Genomic DNA, 22,764 nt, shown 5'->3' on the forward strand with positions numbered 1-22,764 from the left:
TTCCAGTCTTTGTATAAGGATCTTTCGTCAAGCGAACGGTTGTGTAAGATTGTTAAGTATGGAGCTAATGCATCAGCATACTCCGAAAGGAACCTAATTGGTATACAGTCTGGACCAGAAGACTTGCTTTTATTAACCCTCCCGTTACCAAGCTTTTTCACACCTCTGTTTTACCAAGCGGGGTATTTGGACGACCCCAAAAGAGTTTTGCGTTTTATTGTAATATTTGTTCTCAGATTTCGTTATTTCCATTGAATGGGTTTATTTAGTATTGAAAAACAGCTTTTCAGGTTATTAGAAGTATTTAATCAGATCACAGATACAAAGACAAAAAATTTTTTATAAGTACTCAATAAACAGAAAATTAATAGTCTATGTACCTCAACAGTCACTGCAGTAAAATAACACAAGACTTTTTTCAACTTTTCAGGCAAGTACTTTTTTACATTGCATGCACTTCACAGTAACAGCTTCTTCTCTGTGTATATTACAAACAGGTTTCTTGCACGTTAACAACAGAATCTTGTTTTCCGATCTTCGTTTCTCTTGCAGGCTTGACATCGTTGTGGCGTTGGTAACTTGGAACACTGGGTCTGGATCACTGCTGTAGGAATTGCAATACCACAAGCTTTCAGTGCATCTTGTACATACTTATGAAGATATTTTTGGCTCATTCTTCCATGCTGCCTTTGCTGAGCCCAAATGCCATTTCAGTCGTGAAGAGTTTATGTCGGCTTCAGTTATTCTTCTGACATTCAGGAAATCTTAGAGTGTACAGGATATATGCATTCAGTTCTGCAATATCTTTCATTTCCATGAAGATTCTTAGTGGCCACCGCCTCGTTCCTCTAACACAACTGTATTCTCTTGTCATTTTGTCCCCATTATCTACAGCACCTTTGGTTTTGTTGTAGTGCAGTATGATTTCGGCTTTGTGTTCACTTTCTTCACCACTCACTTGTCTCTCATTATGCTGAGTAGAGAGTAGTATTACTGCCTTTCCCTTCTTTGAAACGTAGGAAACTAGGGTCAAGTCATTTGTGAAACCAAACATTGAAGAGTGAACTTCTCTTTCTGTTTGGCAAGAATTCCTTCGGAATCTCTTTCTTATTGGAACGCAAGGTACCAACCAATGTCGTGTTTCGTTTTAGTAGTTCAGCAGCCAATGGAAAACTGGTGAAAAAATTATCAGTTGTTACACCATGAACGTTATTCAGAAATGGTTCCATCAGATCCAAAACAACTCTCTGTCCTTGATTCACTTCCCGAGTATTGTCCACCATTCCTGCGTAAATTTGGATCCGTAATAAGTAAGATGACTTCACATCAGCACAAACCCAATTTTAATGCTATACTTGGCAGGCTTGCTCTTCATATAAACCCTAAAAGGGCAGTTTCCTCGGTACGTTGCTAATCGTTCATCAATAGTCACATATTCATAAGGATAGAAGTTCTTGCACAAGTTAAAATGAAATTTGTCGAACACTACCCTGATGGCTTGTAGCTTGTCCTTGGTTTCTTCAATTCTCTGTGCTCTTGTGTGTCTGTTGTCAAATCGCAAGAATTTCAGTATAGACAAAAATCGGTTTCATGACATGGCAGCAGAAAAGAATGGTTGCCGAAAGGCAACATTACTTCCCCACAGATCGGAAGCACTTGTGCGATGTCCATGAGTTCGACCAGCTCCTATTAGAATTGCTAATACAGCGTACACTTCAGTTGCATTTATAACTCTCCATGTCGTTTTGTTCGAAGGATGAGCTGCATTCCACAAAGAAATTACTCGTTGGGCTTCCCTGTTCGTTTCTTCTAGAATGATGCTCACGATTTCCGGTGAGATAAATAATAAAAATGACTCTGTTATTGTTTTGATTGTTTTTCCATTATTCACTGGGCCAGGTGTTACGTTCAAAATGTTGCGCCCGCATCTCGTGGTCGTGCGGTAGCGTTCTCGCTTCCCACGCCCGGGTTCCCGGGTTCGATTCCCGGCGGGGTCAGGGATTTTCTCTGCCTCGTGATGGCTGGGTGTTGTGTGCTGTCCTTAGGTTAGTTAGGTTTAAGTAGTTCTAAGTTCTAGGGGACTTATGACCACAGCAGTTGAGTCCCATAGTGCTCAGAGCCATTTGAACCATTTGAATCAAAATGTTGCGACGTCGACGCCGCCCACCTTTTGGTGGTTCACTAGAAAATTGTAGTCCACTTCTAGAAACAAACAAATCTCCAGTGTCCTTCGTCATGTTCTTCTTCTTCATCATCATCCTCTTCTTCTTATTCTTCTTCTACTTGTTCACGTGAATGTGTAGCGTCTTCTGATATTTCGTCATCAGCTTCATCTGATGCTATGATATGATCTTTGTCAAGAAGTTCCATGTATTCATTCAGTTCATTATCAATGTCCCATTCATTTTCATCGTCACTGACATCAGAATTGTATAGAATTTCCACGATGTCTTCGCTAGAAAGTCCATTGTACATCCTTACTTGCAGATGAAATAATGGCTCGTGTAATGTCAGCTCAACAGTGAACGTCAAATTCAACTCAACAATAGTAACCAGCAACAATAACAAACATTGGATCTATGGAGAACCTCAACAAAGAAGTTGAATGACAGATACATTTCCCAAAATCTTCTTTTTCTACAAATAAGAAAATAAGACGTTTCATACCAAGCGGGGTAGTCTAACAATCCCACCAATAAATGACTTGAACATGAATGATAAAGCCAAAAAATTAGACAGTCGTAAGTGTGAATTCAAGGTCAATCATTTTAGTACAAAGTCATGAAACCGCAGGCATGTGGCCCTTCAGATAACATTATTATAGGGAAAAAATCAACCTGGGGTAGTCAGAATACCCCGCTTGGTAACGCGAGGGTTAAGTGATTTGAGTTGCTTCACTACTCCGAGGATATTTACTTCTACGTTACTCATGTTGGCAGCTGTTCTCGATTAGAATTCTGGAATATTTACTTCGTCTTCTTTTGTGAAGGCATTTCGGAAGGCCGTGTTTAGTAAACCTGCCTTAGCAGCACTGTTTACGATAGTATCTCCATTGCTATCGCGCAGAGAAGGCATTGATTGTTTCTTGCCGTTAACATACTTCACATACGACCAGAATCTCTTTTGATTTTCTGCCAGGTTTTGAGACAAAGTTTCGTTGTGGAAACTGTTATAGGCGTCTCGCATTGAACTCTGCGCTAAGTTTCGAGCTTCTGTAAAGGATCGCCAATCTTGGGCATTTTGCGTCTGTTTAAATTTGGCATGTTTGTTTCGTTCTTTCTGCAACAGTGTTCCAACCCGTTTTGTGTACCAAGGAGGATCAGCTTCGTCGTTTGTTAGTTTATTTGGTATAAACCTCTCACTTGCTGCCGATACTATTTCTTAGAATTCAAGCCACATCTGGTCTACACTTATATTATTAATTTGGAATGAGTGGAGATTGTCTCTCAGGAAGGCGCCAAGTGAATTTTTATCTGATTTTTTGAATAGGTATATTTTTCGCTTATTTTTCGAGGATTTCGGGATTACAATCTTCAATCTCGCTACGACAGCCCTGTGTTCACTAATCCCTATATCGGTTTTGATGCTGGTTATTAACTCAGAATTATTTGTTGCTAAGAGGTCAAGTGTGTTTTCACAACCGTTTGCTATTCGCGTGAGGTCATGAACTAACTGCTCGAAATAATTTTCCGAGAAAGCGTTTAGCACAATTTCGGATGACATTTTATGCGTACCTCCGGAATTAAACATGTATTTTCGCCAACATATCGAGGGTAAATTAAAGTCACCACCAACTATTATCGTATGATTCGGGTACGTGTTTGAGATCAAACTCAAGTTTTCCTTGAAACTTTCAGCAACTGTATCATCTGAATTGGGAGGTCGGTGGAAGGATCCAATTATTATTTTATTCTGGTTGCCAACAATGACCTCTGCCCATACTAACTCACAGGAAGTATCTACTTAAATTTTGTGACAAGTTAAACTTCTTCTAACAGCAACAAACATCTACCGCCAACCGTGTTTAGCATATCCTTTCGGAGCACCGTTAGGTCCTTCGCAAAAATTTCGGCTGAGCATGCTTTCTATTAGCGTTTGGAGCTCTGGTACTTTCCCAACACAGCCACGACAACTATAATGGTTACTTGACATACATCAGTACAATTTCAAATAAATTCAGTAAAACAGATTTCGAGTATTTGTGTAGGTGTGATTAGAGTTCTATTAAAAAATCCAATACTCACATTTAAGGTACAGTTCTGGCTCAAATGTAACTAGAAGTGACACTTTGATATTTCACGCCTGGCAATTACATCTTTCCAATGATTAGGGCTATACCGCGTTCTGAAAAGTACAATTTCAGAGTTTTTGTGTGATGTATTGGATATTATTTACAATGCCCTAAATACTGCATCATGCATCATGATGGTCGTATCCGTGTTTGACAACATCGCGGTGAACGCACATTGGAAGCGTGTATTCGTCATCGCCATACTGGCGTATCATCTGGCGTCATGGTATGGGGTGCCATTGGTTACACGTCTCGGTCACCTCTTGTTCGTATTGACGGCACTTTGAACAGTGGACATTACATTTCAGATGTGTTACGACCCGTGGCTCTACCCTTCATTCGATCCCTGCGAAACCCTAAATTTCAGCAGGATAATGCATGACTGCATGTTGCAGGTCCTGTACGGGCCGTTCTGGATACAGAAAATGTTCGACTACTGCCCTGGCCAGCACATTCTCCAGATCTCTCACCAACTGAAAACGTCTGGTCAATGGTGGCCGAGCAACTGGCTCGTCACAATACGCCAGTCACTACTCTTGATGAACTGTGGTGTCGTGTTGAAGCTGCATGGGCATCTGTACCTGTACACGCCATCCAAGCTCTGTGACTCAATGCCCAGGCGTATCAAGGCCGTTATTATGGCCAGAGGTGGTTGTTCTGGGTACTGATTTCTCAGGACGTATGCACCCAAATTGCCTGAAAATGTAATTACATGTCAGTTCTAGTATAATATATTTGTCCAATGAATACCCGTTTATCATCTGCAATTCTTCCTGGTGTAGCAATTTTAATGTCCAGTAGTGTAGTTTCCGTTAATAATCACCTTGTGGTGTTGCAGTTCTTCTTATGTCCGTGCTTGCTATGAAATTAGGACGAGGAATTCCGCCTTATGCAAGATACCTTTTCAGTTTCGTTTTACCCAGACATGTTTCAGCACTTTTTATGCTATCTTCAGTGAGTTATTTTACTTTCTTTTTGTAGAGTTGTGGTTGCACACTAATAATTATAGAAACTTTTGGTACAAAATATTTGCAATTGTAAATGAATAATTATTACTGTAAAATTGTTGTTTTGGTACAAAATATTTACAATTGTGAATGAATATAACAATTATTCATTCACAATTGTAAATATTTTGTACCAAAATTTCTACAATTATTAATACGTAACAACAATTTTACAGTAAGAAAATGAAATAACCCACTGAAAAAAGCACAAAAAGTGTTGAAACATGTCTGGGTAAAACGAAACTGAAAGAGTATCTTACGTAAGGCGAAATTCCTCGTCATAATAGTTTTTTTTCTTTATAAAAAGCTACAATCAACCTGCAATAATACTGGCAACCGGAAGTCTTGTTACTCCCTATCTCTAATCCACTGGACAAGTGTTCAAAGTGCAGTGAAGTTTACAGTACTCGCTACGTATGTTTCGAGCAAGCAAATTTGGTAACCTTCTACTCAAAGAAATGTTCCTCATTTTTCAGTTCTCGTAATAGGCGAGATGAGACAGCTGTAGCTACAGACGATCGTAGACGGTAAAAGACAATCTGTGCTCGGTTATCGATTTCACTAAATTTTTCCAATGAATAAGCCCAGTTTTTGTCCAACTACCATTTCCATCCTTCCAAAGCAACAGACAATACCAGCAAAGCACCGGATTTAGCTCGCTACAAACGGCTAGCCAGTCAAATATATACATATAATCTACATATTTAATACACACATAACAAAAATTTTGCCTCACCTCGGTTCCAAGAGTTCCAAAACCTGTACAGAACATTGGAATAGAGATCAACATAAACATCATTTCCGCCCTTTTTATTACTCACGAAAACCACACATCGCATATTGTACCACCATTATGGAGACCTTCGCAGGTGGTGATCCAGATTGCTGTACACAATGGTACCTCTAATACCCAGCAGCACGTCCTCTTGCATTGATGCATTGTAAGGTGTCAGGCAAATCCAACACCTTCCATGAAAACCCTGACATGATAAGCAAATCCAGTAGTATGTCACATAGCTCCGAATAAATCGTGACATTAAATTAACCAAAGTAATACGAGTAACGAGTGAGCAAATGGAATACCACAGACTAACACAAGAATGCCTAAATGCATGTCATACCTTCCCACCGTGAGACAGACGCAGTTCCGGGGGGAGAAACGAGAACAGAAGCCGAGAGCAGAACCGTGTTAAGCTGGAAGGCCCTACGATAAGGGACGGACACCCACGTCAACAGCTAACCGCTAGGACCACCCCCCCCCCCCCCCAGCCCATGTTAAAAGAGCCCTCCAGAAGAACAGTATAGATCTTACGATAACACTAAAAGGACCACACCAGCTGCAAGTTTTAGCGTGAGACTTTTTCGCGTCTCTGTTACGTTGCAAAATTTAAAAAACATTGCCCCACCACGAAAAGTATAACGTTTCTCATTGGATGGACAGAATTTTTGTAGGCGGAACTTAAGGTTAACATTGAGACCCTAATTGGTCAGATGAAAACACAGCCAGATAGTTTTTTTAAACCAACTTCGGTAAATTGTAGTAAGGAGAAGTTAGGTGAGAGTTGCTTCCGAGACGGCGAGGTGAGCGGAGCTGGGCTGCCCGCCGTCCCCTGACGAACACTGACAAGGTAATGAACGCACTCGATGCCGCATAACAGCGCATAAAGCTTCACTCAGAACTGCAGAAGTCTCATCTGTTACACCCCCCTTTTGCGTAATACTAGTGTCGATCGTCAATTAAAGCTCATGGTGTTCACATTTGCCACTTGAAGTAAAAATCTGAAACGGGATGATTTTTCTGTTATATAGTTATTGAGAAGCCACATCAGCCACTGTAATTTACGACAAGTTAGATAAGTAATTAAAGATAATTGAGGGTCACTGTAGACCATTTTGATAGTTTTCTCTTTTGTGAAACTTAATTTAAACCTAGATTATAGATGTGATATGGCATAGGTCATCCTTCGATCCATTGTAGAACTTGGAAACCCATTCAGGGAATATTCGTTCACATTTTTGTTGAACACAGTTGGTTTTTACCATCCTGTATTAAAACATTTCCTTTTATCAATAGTGCAATTTATAAACAATGTTTTGAGAGTAGAATAAAATTTCCAATGGTAAACTTAACTGCTTTTTCGACGTTATTTTACCAGCTAACTAAAAATAGGAAAGCCTTGAACCCCTTCCACTAAATTTAGTTAGTATTAAGATTCTTTTACAGGGAGTGCAGTGGAGCCGACGCTGAAATCATTAAGTATTTGGTTATATCATCGCTAGTCTCACTGAACTCTTCTGAACTCTACATATCATGTGTGGTCTGACGTCTCCTTACCAGCAATAGGTCCCAGGTTCAAACTAGTCAATTTCCTAAAAAACACGCTCAGAGCGTCATTGCGCGAAAGTGGTAGGGAGACACAATATAGAACAACAGACACCACGCAGACGACTGCCTGGTTGAAGAATGTGCGTCACTCATTGGTGAAGAGAACGTGATGCCAATCCTGAGTGGTCCATTCGGCCTTTTGTTGGGCCCATTTATACCGCACTGCATGGTGTCGTGGTTGCAAAGATGGAACTCGCCATGGACGTCGGGAGTGACGTTGCGCATCTTGCAGCCTTTTGCACACAGTTTGAGTCATAACACGACGTCCTGTGGCTGCACAAAAAGCATTATTCAACATGGTGGCGTTGCTGGCGGGGTTCCTCCGAGCCATAATCCGTAGGTAGCGGTCATCCACTGCACTTGGGCGGTCTGAGCGAGGCATGACATCGACAGTTTCTGTCTCTCTGTATCTCCTCCATGTCCTAACAACATCGCTTTGGTTCACTCCGAGGCGCCTGGACACTTCCCTTGTTGAGAGGACTTCCTGGTATGAAGTAACAATGCGGACGCGATCGAACCGCGGTATTGACCGTCTAGGCACGATTGAACTACAGACAACACGAGCCGTGTATCTCCTCCCTGGTGGGATGACTGGAAGTGATCGGCTGTCGGACCCCCTGCGCTGCACATGTATGGTTGTTTACATCTTTGGACGGGTTTAGTGACATCTCTGAACAGTCAACGTTTATCTTCAGGAGTTCTGGGAACTGGGATGATTGAAAAATTTTTTTGACGTGTGTAAAAGTGTTAGTGGCCGATGTCTGTACAAAGAAGACATTTAAAAAGGTTAATCTGGAAGATCTTTATGACAGCAATAGAAGCCAAAACAATTATTTTTAGAGGTTTTGTTTCTTCATCTGTCTGTCTGTCCGTTTATTTGTTCGCGTACTACACAAAAACTCCTGCACGAAACTAGTTGCGGTTTCCACAGTTGTATACGCATCGTGGCGGCCGAATTATCTATACATACAGAGTATTTTCTTTAACTGGGCCATTAGGAAACCGGAATCCGTAGGAGATACAAGGAAACTGGAACCTTTAGGTGCTTTTTGTGAAAACAATGTTGCCATAATCGAATTTTTGGTAAAGCATGAGTTTGTACATGTAAATGAGTAAAATTGGCATTTTTAATATGGATTGGCTCAGTTTCGTGTGAGGATCATTTCATTATATTGGAAGAAAAATTCGGGACAGCAGAAGTTTTATAGACCTAAACTAAATAAAGCAGGATAAAAATAATAGAATCCATAAAAAGTTGTAATTCAGAACGTTTTATCATAATAATAATAATAATAATGTTAACAGTTAAATCCCATTATCCGTAGACATTCTTGAATTGATGTAACTGTTATTGTTGGTACATACGTCGAGTTGACACTACTGTTATGTTGATAAGTCAGTTTCGTGTGTTATCATTATAAGTGAATTGACACAATCATTGTGGGTTCGTATTAGTGTCTTCGTTCATCTAACCTCTTTCATCTTTGAATTAATTCTTCAGTTGGTGTAAATATTATAGTTGAGCATTGTTGAGCAGTATTAATGCCTGCCCCAAAATGGTCTCACCTTTCTTCTGTTTCCGTTCAAGCCAGACGGGCACGATTGTGAAGACTTACAGAAAGTCAACCGCAGCGTTTAGCATCGCAGCGTTCTAGAACTGAATCTTCTCGATCTCAAGAGACTTCCTGTGAATGCAAATCACGTTTGCACAGTAACAGGCGCCTTGATGCTGCGTCGTTGTCTGTAGAGTGACGCAGAACATGAACGTCACTTCAGTGTGGGCCTATCTCGCAACGCTGCATCTGGAAGTGCGGAAACTCAAGAAGAACGTGAGGTTCGATTGCCCTCCGATTGTAGGCGAAGTCCCGTTAATCGACCAGGAATGTGGTGGGGGAGACATAGTGTCACGTACTCACAATGATCGTCTTCAGAGAGTCAATGAAGCACACATCATGCTTATGACTCGTTACAGTATCTTTTAATGTTTTCGATGGCTACAATCTTGCTGTGTACAGTGTTGATCCTCGCACAGGTGCTCCGAATTTTAAAAGAGAAGATTAGACCCAACGACATCGATCGAGCTACTAGCAGCGAAATGCCTAATCTCAACACAGACCCCATTCTGCAACAGGATTATCAAAACCAACATGATCTGAGATAAAATTCCATGAAGAAGGGGAACCTTCATAGATGCTGAATGAGTCAAGATTTACGTTAACAAAAGATAAACAAACTGTAGGCCTTCGTCTGTACCTATATTAATATTAATATGTCTACCATTGTATTAGCTAGTATCATGCATGCCTGCAGTAGCTAAATTTAACCAAGCAAATTAAAAAGAAAGTTGCTACTTTGAAAGAAGATGCTGCCTCCAAAGTTGTACTAAACAGTTACTGATGAATTCCTATTGATAGCCAGATATTTCATCCACTAACACAACTTTTATCAAACAAAATAGCTGCTTCCAACTGCAAATTACTATTTGACACATAGCTTTACATCGAACAATCCTACCTGCCACATTTTTTAAATTCTTTATCTGGATCTTCAGATAAGTACTAGAGAGAGTGGCTAGTTATGTGATTTTTTTCTTTTAAACTGGTAGGAATTCCCCATGCTTGGATCCACCCTGAACACAGGACAAAAACCCAAAGTGTACATAAAGATTACTTTGTATTTCTTGTCTTGTGACTGTGTACATTACAGTTCACTTGCAGCTTGTTTGTGTTGGCTGCAAGAGAAACCATTAAGAAGTACATGTACTGTGGAGTATGAGAAGAGTTCCAAGGGTTTTTAAAAGTATACCTCACAGTTTATGATTATCTGCTTCACACAATAATCTTGCTGTTCAGTTCTGGCGAAAACAAGTAAGAGTTTACTAGTTACGCCTTATGATTCGTCTCTTGAAACAACATTCATTGACTCCTGTTGGCACAATCGATAAAAACAAGACAAGTGTACCTGATACTTTACATCATCGTAAAAACATGGACCAATCGACAGGTGATAAACGGAAACAGGAAATGATTACTTATTGTAATACAACTAAAGCCAGTGTAGATGTAACACTTGAACTGTGTGCGATTTATGATGTTCACCACGACAGCAAAAGTTGGCCTATGACGATTTTTTATGGTATACGCAATGTGGCTGCCATACATGGAGTTATAATCTACAGAGAAAGTAACATAGGTGACAAAACACGTATGAAGTGCCGAGATTTCATTCATAATTTAGGGCTGAATCTGATGGTCTTCACATTAGACAACAAATCGTACATCTTTGAAGGGAAACTCTAAAGAGGATAAGTGATCGACCAGTAGAACCTTCATCGCCAGTTCCCAGAAAACGCTAGTAGATATGTCAGTACACTGAAAAAAAAAATGCGGTAGCGTTCTCGCTTCCCGCGCCCGGGTTCGATTCCTGGCGGGATCAGGGATTTTTTCTGCCTCGTGATGACTGGGTGTTGTGTGATGTCCTTAGGTTAGTTAGGTTCTAAGTTCTAGGGGACTGATGACCATATATGTTAAGTCCCATAGTGCTCAGAGCCATTTGAACCATTTTTTTGAAAAAAAAAAGGTAGGAAAACAAAACATTGGTGTTCGAAGTGTGAGAAGCTAATATGCTTGGAGCACGTGATATTTATGTGCAGAGAACGAATTAATTTGTAGATATGAGGTTGATGCTGTGCTAATCGATCTCATAAGACCTTTTAATTAATTTTTCTGTTTTTATAATTAGAAGATAATATAGTTATGTTTATTAACCAAAGGAGCAGTAATTTTGTTCGAATTTTATGTGAGAAAATGTTAAACTTCTAAAACTTGTATTTTTTCATAGAAAATATAGACACTACGTTACTCCACTAAAAAAAGCTTTTCTGGCACTCGGGGTAGTGAGGGCGCTGTTAGGGTCCTCTTCTATCTGGCTAAGGCTGCTGTGCAGCGAGTAGTGAGTTATGTGCGGTTCCTGGTAACTCTCTGCTGATGTGATGCTGGGGTCAAGGAAGTACGATGAAGAGGGACAGAAGGAAAGTGTGGCGAGAGAGAAAAGAGGGAAGCTTTATTCTGGTACCTAGTCATGTGAGAGCGACGATCCATGTTGCCTGACACATGGTAAAGTATCTTGCAACTGGAGCATTTCAGCTGTGTGAAATGTGTGATTATATGTTCTTCTACAAATCTTTTTAACTGAACATAAACTAATAATTCGATTTCAGATGATTAGCACACAATGGGGCGTGAATATTGCTACCAGCATCACGTTGTAACTAGACAAACTAGCTTTTGAATCACCTGTACTGCACACACACGAGAAAATTCAATGTTTTATTGGTAATACTGTCATGTCGTAACTAGAGGCGCAAATTGTTGTACCATCCACATGGAAGACACCAAAATAGGTTGAAACTTAAATCTAAAGTGGAAATGCAATCTAACTATACAATGTATATGACAGAAATGTGAGTTTGTTGAAATTTATCCTATACCGTTTGCAGTGTCTGTGTTTAATGATCTACTAAAAATGTCGTTCAGCCTTGCATATACGCCTGAAGGAAAAGATACTGCTGCAATATGCAGCTGTATGAAATATATATTCAGAACTGCGAATACGATGAGACTCCAACTGTTCAGAGCATTGGCGTCATATGAGAAAATGTGCAAGACTGTACAGTCGCTCTGATTCCCACATGCAACAAGACATACTTATTACACATTCACGTCTGAAGGATACTGCATAGTAGATGATTAAACACTGACACCGTAAATACTGTTTTCATGTCTAGTCAAAGATTGTAGCAATAACAGTAAGTCCCCATCTGTGCAGGAATCACAGTGACTTTGTGAATGCAGGATTTTGTGAATGGAGGTCACAGCTGTAGTCTGGTCATATATGAAATTGGGAACACATTTCTCGTAAATCTGCAGTAGTTGCTCAGTGCACCAAACATGTATCTATCAAGTATTTTTCAGTAGCCAGATAGAGAGAAGTGGTCTTTATCAGTAACTGCGGCATGTTTTGATTTTTCCGAATTTTGACGAAAGGAAGTGTACCCCCTGTTATTTACTATAGTTTATAGAGATCTCACATTATCGTTCTTATCGTGGTGCTAGTGGATTAGTTGTAAGGGTTATATTAATTTGTATACAAAGAATGACTGTGGGCTTATCTTTTTGTATTCTTTGTTTTAAAAATTACGAAAATTAATTTGATCTAGACATATCTGACGCACTTCTAGCTTCATCTTAGCATATCTATCAACTTCTGGTGTTTGTTCAGCCTTGCGAGGTCTAGCGATGTGTTCCCATCATTATCTCTGGCCTCCCTGTTGGCCCCCGCCTCCAGCAGCAGTGCCGCCACCTCACTGTGGCCGTGCTTGGCCGCATAGTGCAGCGGCGTCATCCCAAATTGATTCACGGCATTGGGGTTGGCGTTAGACGCCACCAGCAGCCGCACCACGGCTGTGTGGCCTTTCCATGCAGCAATGTGCAGAGCTGTGCTCTGCTTCCCGTTCCTGGTGTCCACTTCAGCCCCGGCCTCCAGCAGCCTATTCACAATTTCTGCATGGCCATGCTCTGCCGCATAGTGCATTGCTGTACTGCCATATTGATTTTTGGCGTTGGTGTCGGCATTTGACGCTATCAGCAACCGCACCACAGCCATGTGGCCACACTCTGCAGCCATTTGCAGCGGCGTGCTCTTCCTGTCATTCCTGGCGTCCACTTCAGCCCCGGCCTCCAGCAGCGTATTCACAATTTCTGCATGACCATGCTCTGCTGCATAGTGCATTGCTGTTTTCTCATACTGATTCCTGGCATTGATATCAGCATGAGACGCTATCAGCAGGCGCACCAGAGCTGCATGGCCACTCTCTGCAGCCATTTGCAGCGGCGTGCTCTTCCTGTCATTCCTGGCGTCCACTTCAGCCCCGGCCTCCAGCAGCGTATTCACAATTTCTGCATGACCATGCTCTGCTGCATAGTGCATTGCTGTTTTCTCATACTGATTCCTGGCATTGACATCAGCATGAGACGCTATCAGCAGGCGCACCAGAGCTGCATGGCCACTCTCTGCAGCCATTTGCAGCGGCGTGCTATTCCTGTCATTCCTGGCGTCCACTTCAGCCCCGGCCTCCAGCAGCGTATTCACAATTTCTGCATGACCATGCTGTGCTGCATAGTGCATTGCTGTTTTCTCATACTGATTCCTGGCATTGATATCAGCATTAGACGCTATCAGCAGGCGCACTAGAGCTGCGTGGCCACTCTCTGCAGCCATTTGCAGCGGCGTGCTATTCCTGTCATTCCTGGCGTCCACTTCTGCCCCAGCCTCCAGCAGACGCCTCGCCACCTCCACGTGTCCCCGCTTCGCTGCCCAGTGCAAGGCAGTCATGTTCCCGTCCATCGCCTCCACGTCTGTTCCAGCCACAAGCAGGGCCTGCAGCTCCTCCACTGAACCTTCCTTAGCTGCCTGTATCAGCCTTCGGCCCTTCTGCTCTCCAGAAAGGCTCCTGCACAAAAGAAAGAAATTCTTACACTCTTCTGGAAACACAGGCACCTCATGAAGAACAGTATCACTGAAGCACAACTAAGACCAGTTCTAAACACACATCTGTGCATTGACAACTGGTCAATCTATAATCTACAGTTCTCTCCTTTCCTCGATACAGAATAATGTAAAAGTCTCTGTATGAGAAAGTATAGATGTGCAACAGTATCAGCCTCTCAATTTGCTCATCCGCTGTCCAATGTGAATTGCTACATTCCATCTTTCAAGACGTTCACTTGTCACATTATGTCACACTGAATCCTGACAGTGAGTAGCTTTGGCCTCAAGATGCTATTGTTAAGCCTTAATTGTCCTATAATGGAAGAGTTGCTTCATGCAGCTAATACTGGTCTTTCACAGGCATCACATTTATATACAGGACACACAAAACTAATCACATCTCCAGATATTTTAAGAAAATTTACTGTCATGGCATAAGAAAATTAGTCCACATATTTACACATGTACAGACACAGCATCATCAGACAGAGAATAGTGCTTTCTAAAAGGAAACCATTTACTGGAAACATTTCAGAAGCAGCAATGATGGTAACTAGACTTTCTGTACTATACACACAAATATGCTTATTACTGCATGAATGCTGGCAGAAATAAACATACTTGCACCGATAGCAAGCATACACACATATGACAGTAAATTAATGTTTAATGCAATTGTCTAGCTTGCCATAGAAAATACTGCTCCATGTAAATCTTGGCTCCCTGAATATTCTGTAGTTTTCAAACAACATTATTAGCAAGTGACAGACACTCTACAATGAGTTTAACAGTCAATACCTGGATTCTGTAAAAGAAGATTCATGTTGCATGTGCCCAGCAGCTAAAAATAATGAATTCTTTGTTAAGTAATGATAATTAAGAACAAATTCATTCTGTTTCTCTGCCAAGTGGCGTATTACAACTGATAATTCCAACATCAATCGATCAGTCAAGTACTTACTATCTTCTTCTGTAAAACTTATATGGACATGGAGGTCCTAATGTGGCTGATTCAACTGCAAATTGTACAGTGTATATGCACAAAATGGATCTTAGGGTTCTGCAAACTATGTCAAATGCTTCTTGATCTTCCCTATCGAATGATGAGACGGAAAGCGTGAATTCTGAACTATTGGACAGTCGGCAACAACCTGGTAGTGGTTTCGATCTCCCCATCCTCCCCAGTACTTTCTTGGGAGTGATCCCGGTGGAGGCAATAAGCGTTTGTCGGCGTCTGGAGTGTGTTCCTCACTTTATAAATTTGGATTTCTTGCAATACATTGTTTAGCTGCGTTTAATGTTACTGACAAGACATATCTGTGGAGAATCAGACATTTTATTGATAATGGTGTTGTAAGATGTCTGTACAGCTAATTCTGGACGCCTTATCTATTATAATGTTGTGGACCATATACGAGGGTTGGAACTTATATAATGACAACTATTTATTCACAACCGATACAAAAGAGTTACATGTTTGAACCTGTTACTGTCCTTCAAAGTAGTCACCAGCGTTGTGTAGAACCCGTTGCCAGCGATGTGGAAGGTGTAGTATACCGTTAGCAGAGCCTGTTCTGTTAATGGTGGGAATGGAGCGGTCTACTGCCTGTTAAATCTCTGGAACAGTTCTGAAGCGAATGCCACGAAGTGGTTGCTTCATCTTCGGAAGCAAATCAAAATCACAAGGGCTTAAGTCCGGGGAGTATGGTGGATGGTACAGTACTTCCCACTCCCATCGACCGAACAGAGCAGCCACAGCTTGTGCTGTATGCGCCTGCGCATTGTCGTGCAAAATGATGGGTGGGTTGCACAGAAAGTGTCACCGCTTCTTTCGCAAAGCTGGTCGCAGGTGATGCTCCAAAACGAACAGTAATACTGTGCATTGGAGGAATGTAATGCGCTAGGCTAACACCATCACAGTCGTACACGAGAATCACCATAACTTTCACCATAGTGGGGCTCTGACGCACTTTCGATTTTCGCGGTGACCCACAATGACGCATTCGTTGCATTGACGTTTAAATTTTGGCTCATGCGATGTGGCCCATGTCTCATCAAATGTTGCGATATGGCGTAAGAAAGCCTCTCCGCGCTCATAGCGCTTCAAATGCGTCTGAGCAGGGTCATAACGCATCCATACCTACATTTCCGTCAATTCATGCGGAACCCATCGTGATGCAAATTTTCGCATGCCCAAGTGTTCCTTCCGGATGTGAAGCACAGTCGTATGCGCTAATCCGGTTTCGTGGGTGAGCTCACGAATCGTATGGCGTCGACCACTGTCCACTAACGCGGCAACAGCATGCACGTCTTCTTCAGAGACGCTAGGACGACCTGCCCGATGCGTGTCTGCCACAGTTTGCCGACCTTCGTTGGAGGCTTTTACCCAATGTGCCACTGTTTTGTACGGCAATTCCGATTGCCTGCACGCCTCTTGAAGACCTTGATGACCCTGTCGTGCTGTATGACCTCTGGCACACTCAATCTTGATCCAACTCCGTTGTTCCTGTCTCGAAAACATAGTGACGCCGTTACGTTAGACCGCTCACTCACAAGTGGCTGTGTTTCCGTCGATTGTGCGCACGCCGGTGACGTGGGACGGGCGAGTCCCTTTGCTCGGAGGTAAGATGTCAACGTGTGCTATCAGCGACAATAGGAAATTCTATGCATAGTGTCTCCACAGCAGTGTTGCCACTATTTAGTTTCAACCCTTGTACATCACTTATCCAAATCCATGAACATTATGACTAGTTGTGATTTGAGATTTGAGGTGAGGTATGAAATATGTATGTATATTCTGCCAGTAAATATGTCATGCTGCTAACTATGGTAGTACTGAGTTAATACTAGTTTGGCCAAAGTTCATTATGTGTGCAGGTAAACTCTCCGCTAACTGTCGTCAATAGCCATTCAAAAAATTCAAATTTATACTATCAATACTGGCTGCTGTATTTTTGAAGACGATTTCATTATCTCAGGTACTCCTTGTTTGTTGGAAGAATTCACATACAGGGTGGTAGATCGCCTGAAGCTTGTTCTCCAGTTTCTTCCTGGGTCTGGCGTTGCATTCTGTCCTTGCACATTAATTGTTCTTTTGTGGTTCCTGTTTTCCGTTCTATTCTCCCTGAAATATGCATACCCTATGGTTTATACTGAATGTAATTCTATCACACACACTAACTTGTAAATGTTAGATGTGTTATGTTTATTATTACGAACTCTTTCTACTTAATCCTCTCAAAGTTGCTTTGTGTGCTACTTCAGTTTAGGTACATGTCATGAAGACCCATGTAATAACATTCTGTGGTTTTCTTAATCTACTCTTTGTTTACTGTGTCACACGTTTGTCACAATTTAAGCAGAACTTCCCTCAAAACACTCATTTAGGAGGGGTGAAACACACTTCTGCCTTGATGTCTTTTTTGTAGTAACAGGTAGTTCCTAATTTGATAATCACATTTATGTCTATGCACACGTTACGCAATTCCCATAAATTATGGGATGATGGTCTAGGGGGGTGGAGATGTCGCCTGGTAATGTCCAGGGAGTGTTACATTGTGCTCATATCAGCCGAATTTCGTGCCCAAGTCATCAACATGAGTTTTCTATGATGCTCATGCAATCTGTATATCACGATTCTGGCCTTATGACACTGGCAGTTATCCGAATTTGGTGGACAGGAGTTCAATATGAGTTCACTATCTTGCACAACAAATCTTCATACCATGATTATGGCCCTGCGAGAAAACAGTTATCCGAAATTGATGGACGAAACATTACTCCCATGTTTCTGAAATCACTGCATCGCGCTTCAGCCGTAGTGACAGGGACAATTATCATCCTGGAAGATGCGATCACCATACTGAGAGACATAAAGAATTTATGGACGCAGTTGGTATCCAGTAATGTTCACAACTGCCTTGATACCTCTGGTTAGGGCTACAAGACCCAAACAAGCCCACAAGAATGCCCCTCACAGTATAATACTTCCCCCAGAGTCCTACATCTGTGGCACAGTGCACGAACTGTGCAGCCACCCACCTGGATGATGGAGTATCCAGACATGGTCATGGACATGAAGCAACAAGAAACGTCATTCATCTATGAAGGCAGTACCTTTACATTTATCCATGGTCCTATCTCAATGATAGAAACACAGTCCTATCTCGATTTTCTGTGTAAAGTATGCATAAAAACTGTAATGTATTAAGTTATTTAAGGAATAATGCATTCAAGTAGCTATGAGCTACATTCTATATCTGTTAACAAATTTACAAACGTAAGTGTATTTCTCATGTAAAGCTAAAATTCATGAGTTCCATGCATCAAATACTTAGTCAGTATTTAATGTGTATAATACCAGGTGTATATATCTAAGGAATCACACAGAATGTACTGCAACTTCCAACAATGGGGCAAACAAACAGCTGCTGAATATCATGTAGTGTCCTGACTTGCAACTTTCTCAGTAATACACCACACACACAAACACAGTAAACATACATAAGCACAAACCATTTCAAGTGAGAATAGCTCGAGGTTCTACCGAGACCTTCTCACCTGAAATAGGTAGAAATAGGCCATTAGCAACCAACATACTACATAGGATATATTACACATCCAGATACAGTACATTACTTCCCTCTATTTATTGCAAATTATTTTCACCATAGTCATTGTATAACATTTTCATTTTTATTTTTCTTTGACATTTGCATTGTACAAATTATACTCTCATCAACTAGGCAGGGACAGATTATATAGAACCATTTCAAGAACTGTTAAGCACTCAATTCGCTGTAACCTTAGAGAGATTTTTATGTATCATGTTCTTCATATTACTTAAAAAAGCATTAACAACTGTATACCAATAACATCGTAATAGTGAGAAGTGTTTGCTGTTGGATTTATAATCATCCGACCCTCCTTACATTTCAAGGCAGTGGGCTGCCCTGTACTGTTAATGAAATAAATAAATAAATATCTCGATGATCTTGTGCTCGCTCAAGTCGTAGCTGACGAAGTCATTGGGTCAATGGGGAACTCGCAGGGGTGGTGTGTTACAGAGTCCTGTGTTCGACAAATGAGTACTGGCAAATGTGATTCAAATCGTTGTGCCTACACCAGCACTGAGCTCCATCGTCAGATCTGCCACAAACTGCCGCCTATGCTGATTTACAGAATGGATAAGGCTATCTGACATGGAACATACGTACAAATTCTCGTCCCCTACTCTTAGTTTCACCGTCTGGCAACGACTTTCACTGGCTGCTTACAACAGTTGCGCATCAACTGTCGAGCTCTATTCCCCGACGCCAGGCCGTCACAATTTGCCCATAGTCAGAGTCTGTTAGATCATTAGATTTCCTCATTTGAGGCCCATACCGTTGCTAGATCTTTCACTCGTCTCTGTTCTGCTTACATACTCTCTTTAGTGTGTCACGTGTCCATAACTCCAACATGTTGCATTTCGTATTGAGGTCTCATCAGAATTTATTCTTGTCGTGGACTGTTGTGTAAGTATAATGAGGTGCAAGTATTGTGGATGTCCGAAACATTTACCTCTTTCATAAAATAAAACTTTGACTTCTACACGTCTTTATGAACATGCAGTTAAAATCTTCCCCTAATGAGAGCGCAGGGGCAGTAAATTAACTATGTATTCTCTAGTGAAATTTTTATTGATTATTCTATCTTCCATTCTGGAGAGTGCAAAAAACATGCACTAATAACAGGTCCTTTGGCCATGCCACTGCATCTTTTGCATTTTTAAGAAATGCTATTGTTTTACAGTTTACTCCATCACCAAATGGAGTTGTTTTCCCATTCTTGTCACCTACATTATGTACTGTGTCATGACCAAGTATTTAGTTTTTATTGGTATCTACTTCCTGCAAAAAAATTGTATATTATTCTACGGTCTAAAAGAAAGTTTTTCAGAGTTTGTAATTTTACTTATGACTGTCTACAGTTTACGTTTAAAGTACAGTGTGTTTGAAAAAGAATTTCCTAGTTTAAATGTGTCCTAGAATCTGTACAAACTGACATACACTATTCTAGTTTGTGCTGTTTGATCCATCAACTCTCCAAGTTTGGCTCCCCTGCAGTTTGCAGGTCTGCTTGATCTTGAGATGGCAACAGTGCTGTTTTTTCCCTCTGTTCCCTCATTCCGTCCAGGCATTTACTGTGACATGTCGATAGAGTACATGTTTCCCCAAATGGACGATACTGAGCTGGCCGCCGAGTAAGTGACGCCAGAAACCATTTCCAGAAAGATAAGTGATTTAGACAGTAATATAATTTAGTTTAACGCCGACAACAAATTAAATACGTGCATTAGTGTATCGTTTAGTCTTGCCATTAAAGGTTTCACTTTTCTTTGCGTATTTTTTCAGAAAACACAAAAAGATCGTAACTTCGCGAAGTCGCGCTTAGGCTTAAATTTTGTAAACGTGTTTGTTTCTTGTTTCACGGTAATTTAACTAGTTTCTCGGTAACAAATAAGTAAACTACCGCAAGTAGCGTATAACTTCATTGTTTTAATACAGATTTCAGAAAAACAGCGTAACTTTATATCAGAAACTTGCCTATATACATTTGTTTATAGGCCTAATTCTCGTAACGTTTTTGGAGAATCAAAGTTAAAGTATCTCGTTTAATTGTCCTTTTTTTCATTCCATCGAGTGAAATATATAATAAATAGCGTATACCTTCATTGTTTTAATACAGATCTCAGAAAAACAGCGGAATTTTAAATCAGAAACTTGCTTATATACATTTGTGAATAGGCTTAATTCTTGTAACGTCTTTTTTGATTTTCGGTAATTTAATTGATTTATTCTAGCTAAAGTACTATTTTTGCCATGAGTGAGAAGTGCCTGACTTGCCGTAGAATTGTTAGTTCCGGGGTTTGGTGTGATGGATGTAGTAGTTTTTTTCACTGGGGGGACTGCAGTGGCGTGGGTGTTGGGAAAGTGGATCAGGCTCATCAGTGGTTATGTAGGATTTGCAGCAGAGATAGGAAGATAGTGGAACAGGAGGGGAAAATTGCTGCCCTTCAGGCTGAGCTAGATCAGGCTAGGGAAGATCTGGACAGGTTAAGGAGGGAGAAGGGCAAAGAGAGGTGGGAAGTGGCAACAGGTAGCAGAAGGAACAGGCCTAGAACTAAGTCTGACAGTTTTGTGGTGAATGTCAAAAATAAGTTTGACCTGTTGCTTCAGTTAGAAACTGATGAGCCTCAAGCAGAGGTAGGTGTAGACAGGACACAACAAACTTTCAATAGGAAATTGAAAAAGAATGTAGGAAAGTTATCGAAAAGGAAGAAAGTTTTGTTGTTAGGCAGTTCTCATGCCAGAGGTGTAGGCCAACTTCTGCAGGAGGAATTAGGACCAGAATACCAGGTCACAAATTTTTTCAAACCAAGTGCTAGTCTGGATCAGGTGACAGAGGATTTAGGTTCACTCTGTAAAGGATTTACCAGGGAAGACACCGTGGTTATTGTGGGAGGGCCAGGGAACAGCATTGACAGAGATCCTGGGTACAGTATAGAGTGTGACCTGGTAAAGATTGCGTCGGCATCGAGACACACCAATGTTGAATTTGTATCTGTCCTGAGACGTCATGACCGGCCTCATTTGGACTCTTCTGTTGGGAGAGTTAATTTGGAGTTGGAACGGCTGCTTGGGTCGGGTGCGGGGGCTCATATTGGTGTGGTTCCTGTTGATTATCTCAGTAGGTGGGACTATACCAGGCACGGCCTACATCTCAACAGGAAAGGGAAGGGGAAACTGGCTGGGGTAATAGCAGGAAATTTAAGGGGGGGAGGCACTGCCATGAATGGTAAAATACCAGTGGTTACAGGTGTTGGAGCAGCACCTTTTTTAGGATAGGTAAGACAGAAAGATGTCAAGTTCTACGAGAGGTCAGGATTGAAACAAATCTTCAGTTTAGGAAAGAAATTAAACAGCACAATTCTAGCACATTGGATCACCAATCACAGCTATCAATTATAAATTTTCACCAATCACCAGAAATTTTATTTCCACCAAGTTGTAGCTCAGTCCTAGGTAATTGCATTGATGAATTAAAGTCACCCAACCCAGTTGACATAATCTGCCTCTCTGAACACCGTGTGACCACTGGTATAGGAACTAGGCCTAAGCACAATGAGAAACTCAGACAGGAGAGTACTGCAAATGTTAGAATAAGGAAAGGTTCTCATAAAGGTATAATTAAAAATAATGTAAGTATATTTCATCAAAATATTGGGAGTTTAAAGAATAAAGTAGATGAGCTTCTGGTTTGTTTAGAAGATTTAGAAGCTGAGAATGAAATAGATATACTATGCCTGTCTGAGCATCACATTGTTACTGATATGGATAAGGTAAATGTAAGTGGATATAAGCTCTCTGCACATGTAATGAGAGAAAATATGGAGAAAGGAGGAGTTGCCATATATGTCAAAAGTTATCATTGTGCAAAAAGTATAGAAACAAAAAAGTTTTGTGTAGAGAAACATATAGAAGCATGTG

At 41.1% G+C, this 22,764-nt stretch overlaps 1 protein-coding gene across 1 annotated transcript in view; it reads right to left on the reverse strand.

Annotated features, from left to right (window-relative positions):
* Positions 1 to 22,764, reverse strand: part of LOC126212750 (serine/threonine-protein phosphatase 6 regulatory ankyrin repeat subunit C-like) — a 160,643-nt gene that overhangs the window by 50,170 nt on the left and 87,709 nt on the right. Inside the window, exon 9 of the mRNA XM_049940158.1 lies at positions 12,929 to 14,195. Within this exon, the coding sequence (XP_049796115.1) occupies positions 12,929 to 14,195 (1,267 nt within the window). The remainder of the gene's footprint in view (positions 1 to 12,928; positions 14,196 to 22,764) is intronic.

The sequence above is a fragment of the Schistocerca nitens genome, chromosome 11 (genome assembly GCF_023898315.1).
Source record: "Schistocerca nitens isolate TAMUIC-IGC-003100 chromosome 11, iqSchNite1.1, whole genome shotgun sequence".
Lineage (NCBI taxonomy): Eukaryota > Metazoa > Arthropoda > Insecta > Orthoptera > Acrididae > Schistocerca > Schistocerca nitens.